The sequence below is a fragment of the Calidris pugnax genome, unplaced genomic scaffold (genome assembly GCF_001431845.1).
Source record: "Calidris pugnax isolate Ruff unplaced genomic scaffold, ASM143184v1 scaffold9, whole genome shotgun sequence".
NCBI classification, from domain to species: domain Eukaryota; kingdom Metazoa; phylum Chordata; class Aves; order Charadriiformes; family Scolopacidae; genus Calidris; species Calidris pugnax.
Genome location: NW_015090778.1, coordinates 4,480,430 through 4,485,395, shown reverse-complemented (window position 1 = coordinate 4,485,395; position 4,966 = coordinate 4,480,430). Strand labels below are relative to the sequence as shown.

Sequence of the window (4,966 nt, the reverse complement as noted above, 5' to 3'; positions counted from 1 at the left end):
CCCCCCCCCCTGCAAAGCCCCCCCCAAAGCCCTTCGGGCTCTATGCAAGGGAAGGGGCTGCATTCCTTGCTCGGACCCGGCATCGCGGGGGAGGAACCCACTGCATTTTGGCGTTTTGCTGGGAGCCAGTGCCTGTTGATGAACAAAACCTCGCATGAGACACCCCCGGGGTGAGTCATGGTCCCTGCGCAAGTGGGAGGAAGCAACCGCCTTTTAAAAAAGACGTCCGGGGTCTCGGGGTGAACATTGCCCAGGGAAGCAGTGGGTGAAAGAGGCTTGGTGAAACTCCTGGGAGGGCCAGGTGCCTTTGAACCTGGCTCCATCCACAGGGTACTTTGTGAATGACCACGGAGGAAAAAAGTCTGCATCAGGAGCAAGAAGCTGGAAAATGAGGATTTTCCTAGTTTGGACCGTTTACCCAGTTTGGACCCTTTTCCCAGTTTGGAGCCTTTTCCCAGGTGAGACCCAAGAGCACAGGTCAGGAGGTGTCCCCCCCCCTCTACGGGCTCTGGCAGAGCTGCAGAGACGCTGGGACCGAGCCAGCCCAGGAAGCTCACTGCGGTCATGGCGAGAGCCCAGCTGAAGCTGTCCTTTTCCTGTGGCCAGGGGACGGCTACATGGGGTGATCTCTGAGATGTGCTTGTATTGCTGTTATATGGTAATAAGGCTTTTTGCTCATTTAATTACCTGCACGCTTGACTGGGGGGGTCTTTTTTTAATGACTGGGCACACCTCATCTTGCACCGCTCCCCGGCATCCCCCGAGCATCCCAGGCTCAGATCCCTCCCAGTCCCCCAAGATGATGCCAGTATGAGCTTGCAGCACCTCTCCCTGTCCCCCACAGGTGGCTGGGCAGTGACAGGTCCCAAGGAGGTGACAGCCAAACAGGGCAGCTCGCTGGAAGTGTCCTGCAGCTACAAGCCAGGCTACGAGCTCTACCCCAAGTACTGGTGCCGCCCGGGCTTTCTCTGGTTTTGCTTCACCTACATCGCCCAAACCAACGGCTCCGAGGTGACTGTGACACAGGGCAGGGTGTCCATCAGGGACAACCACACATCACGCTCATTCGTGGTGACACTGAGTGGTGTCACGACAGAGGACGCAGACTGGTACTCCTGCGGGGTGAAGAGAACACTGTGGTTCAACCTGCAGCACAGCATGGAGGTGATGGTCTCTCCAGGTAAAGCTGGACCAGGAGCAAAGCAGGGGCATGGGATTGAGCCCATCACTTGGGTCACAGAGCTGGGGACAGGGCCTTCCCAGCCAGGAGAACATAGGGGTTGTCAAAGCGGGAACAAGCTCCTTGAAGGCACTGAGACCTGCTGGAGGCTGCCCCAGTGCAAATTTGGGTGAGGGACAGAGGAGGCTGTACAGAGCTTCACACAGAGCCAAGCCTCTCCCTTGCTCCTGTTCAGCACCTCTGCTTCCACAAGCCTGTCCTTTGGGGTTTCTTGTCCCTCCCAGTAAAAACCTTTTTCTTCCTCCTCCCCCCAGTGCCCAGTGCATTGCTTGGAGATCCCCGTCTCTACCTCCTGCACCTCCGTGGCCAAAGTCTAGGGGCAGACACCCCCTGAACAGGGGGCAGGATGGAGAGTCGGGGTGGGGTCTCCACTTTCCTCTGACTCTCTGTGTTTTCTTCACAGCTGTTCCAACCACGACCAAGGCCAGTGACATGTTGACCACCGAGCCGCTGGGCTCCACGGGCTGTGAGCAGCTGTGAGTCAGGGCTCGGGCTCTAGGCAAGCTCCCAGCCACATCCCCCAGCCTAAGACAACTTCTCCCCCGAATGCATCCCCCAGCTCTGGGTCCTCCTGGTTGCAGGAGTCCCAAAGAGCATCCCGGGGACAAGTAGGGTGGCTGGCAGATGTGCAAGTGCCCCAGTCCCCATCCTCGGTGCCCAGCCCTTGCTCAAGCTCTAGCATCACCTTCTTTCTCCTACCCAGGTCCCAGCTTGTGATCACCCACCTGCTGCTCTTCCTCAGCGTGAAGGTGCCCGTGGTGCTGGCCCTGGCCTGTGGGGTTGTGTGGGTCAGAAGCCGACTCAGGAGCCGCAACAAGGAAAACCTACAGCTCCTCGAGGCTACCAGCAGCACCGAGACACTGGGCTGCCCACCTACCCCGACCACCCCAGAGCCACAGGGACACCCTCCTGTCCCCTTGCCCCCCATCCTGCCCGGGCTGTGCCATCCATCACGGTCGCCCCGTGCCAAGAATTGCTGTGAACCGGGTGCTTCTCCCTCCCTGAGGCCCCGGCCCCTCCTGGCAGCCCCTGCGCTGGGGAGGGGAGGGTCTGGGGCCCAGAGAACCTGTGTCTGCTGAGCTGGAGCTGCCAACTGAAGACAATTTTGCAATAAAGCCTGGGTACCCTGCAGGTATCTGTCTGTCTGTCTGTCTGTTCATCTGCCTGCTCCCTCCTTTGGCTGCTGGCACTGCCTGGGGTGCTGGTGGCTGCTGATACTGATGTGTGGGGCTCTGGTGTGGCTGGGGGGCACGCGGGGTCAGAGGGGGCCATATGGGCATCTACTCCACCATGGTCTGGCTGAGCGCTGGCACAGGGAGAGTACCCCTCAGCCCTTCCAGCCCTGCCCCGTGCAACCAAATGCCCATCTCCAGCTGAGCTAGAGCCAGGGCTCAGTGTCCTTCCACGGCTGCCTCCTCCTCCTCTACCGCAACTTTCCACCCCCAGAGCGAGAGCAAAGCTCACATGGCACCCAGCTGCACCCTGGGCTCCTTTTCTCGTTTCTCCTATTATCTTCCAGGTTCTGCATCTCCAAAAAGCAGACACCTGCACGCTGCTGAAATCCTGCCAAAACCCTGCTCTTTACCTGTGCTTGTCCCCCACGGGGTGGCTGGCACCAGCAGCCATGTCACGGAGAACAGCGTGGCCACCTCCATCCCTCCCCCAGGCTACACCAAATCCCACATTTCATGGCACAACCAGCTTCACCAGCGTCCCCCACCCCCCCAGAGAGCTTTGGAGAAGAGTCGTTTCTCCTCAGCTTTGTTTAAGGAACCGAAATGCCGGGGGGTGCCAGGAGCAGGCACGAAGCAGGAACTCGCAGCCCGATGCAGCCGCACGTGGCAAAACCTCTGCTGCAGACACAGCAGTTTGTCTGTCTGGAAGGGAGTGAGCTGAGATCCTGGCCGTGTGTCCCAGACCTCCATCTCCCTGCTGCTCTGCTGTCTGCTCCTGCCGGGCAGGTGCTGGGAGCCCACTGGAATCACAGGGGCCAGGGCTGTGCTTCCAGCCCCAGGGGTCCCAGCTCTTCATTTATTTTTGAGTGATTTGAAAGGTCTCCCCTTCCTGAGCCTGGCCAGTGCCACCTCCTGGGTGAACAGGCAGGATTGGGGAAGCTCCAGGAAGGGGACACCGGGGGAGCAGGTGAGACATCCCGTGTCCCCAGAGCGCCCCATCCAGGGACAGTCCCTGGCACTCTCAGGTGGCAACAGCCCTGCCCCAGAAATACCATGTGGGGAGAGGATGGAGGTGGCAGCTCTGAGGCAGAACCACAGAGAAACGCAGAGCTCCCAGGTGGTTCCCTGCAGGAGAAGGGACCCAAGAGCAATGGCACAGGGATGCCCAGAACCCAGCCCAGGTGATGCTCAGGGCAGGGACCCTTCACTCCTGGAGAGCTGCTCTCAGGGGCCAGGGTTCAGGGCAAAGCCTAAGGCAGGGACAGGGACAGGGACAGGGACAGGGACTGCTCAGTTGTGTCTCCACTGAGGAACACCCTCAGCACCGCTAAACTACAACCAAATTGTTGACAATAAAGCTGTCTGCTCTGCTTGCCTCCACCAAGGCCAGAGGCTGCAACGGTACCAGCAGCAGGTCTGTACATACCCAGCTTTGGTCTGAGCCAGGACCAGCCGGTGGCTGTAGGAGGAAGACCCTGGGACACCCAACGTGGTCCCTGCACATGGGTTGCATTGGTCCTGCCTGTCCCCACCTCTCCCCAAACCCTCCCTCAGCCCTGGCAGCTTCTTCCACAGGGCTTGCCCAACCCAGCGCAGGCTCAGCAAATCGCTGATGGGTGGGAGGGAGGATGCTGGGGGGCACTGGTAATTCCAGGGGACAAGGGATGGGGAGGAAGCCTGGAGAGACCAGATTCTTTGTGGGGGTTGCCCTCTCTGTGAAGTGCACACACAAGCAGCGCTAGGAGAGGAAGCCGGAATTCTGGTGCGAAAAAAGAAGAGATTCTCACTGTGCTGCTGACATGGGCATCACCTCGAAGGGTCATCACCTCGAAGGGTCATCACCTCGGAGGTGGTGCTGCAGGACCGACTCCCCGTTCAGGGGTGTTCACAGTGACCACCTGACGGAGGGGGATGCGGGCACCGACCTCTGCGGGGTGCAAACGGGCAAAACCCAGAGTAACAACAAGTCTGTCAAAGTGAAGGTGATCCTGTCCCCAGGTCAGTCCTCACGACTCCCCATCTGCCCCACAAACCAGCAGTAACAGCCACGTCGGGGGGGGCAGGGCTGGGCTGCAGCAGGAGCTGGTACCCGGGGCGGGGAGGAGCGGGACAAGGGGGGGTCAGACCCTGGATGCACCCGCTGCATCAGGCTCGTCCTCGATTTTGCAACCCCGACGCTCAGCCCGGGCCCCGCCATCCCTCCGGACACGGCCGCTCCGGCCCAGGCCCCGTGGGGCAGCCCCAGGCTGTGTTGTCAGGGCTCGACCAGTTGATGCCACAGCAGGTACCACCTTCCCCCATTCCTCATGCCCAGGTCTCACCACAACTCATCATCACCTCGGAGGACAAGCCCACGGTGCGGCAGGGCCGACTCTCCATCCAGGACAATCGTGCACAGCGGGTGTTCACGGTGACCATGGAGGATCTGAGGAAGAAGGATGCGGGCACCTACGTCTGCGGGGTGCGAACGGGCTCATTCCATTCTGATAAGAGTCACAGTGTGAAGGTGTTTGTGTCCCCAGGTCAGTACTTGTGGGTCCCCCAGGTCCAG

The 4,966-nt window shown here is 60.2% G+C and overlaps 1 protein-coding gene across 1 annotated transcript; it reads left to right on the top strand.

Annotated features, from left to right (window-relative positions):
• The first annotated feature begins 259 nt into the window (after positions 1–259).
• On the top strand, positions 260–4,457 carry LOC106892617 (CMRF35-like molecule 7). The gene is made up of 5 exons (XM_014949927.1): positions 260–458; positions 845–1,279; positions 1,644–1,716; positions 1,944–2,024; positions 4,307–4,457. Exons 1-5 carry the CDS (start codon positions 389–391, stop codon positions 4,455–4,457), a joined length of 810 nt encoding a protein of 269 aa, XP_014805413.1. The 5' UTR covers positions 260–388.
• The last annotated feature ends 509 nt before the right edge of the window (positions 4,458–4,966 follow it).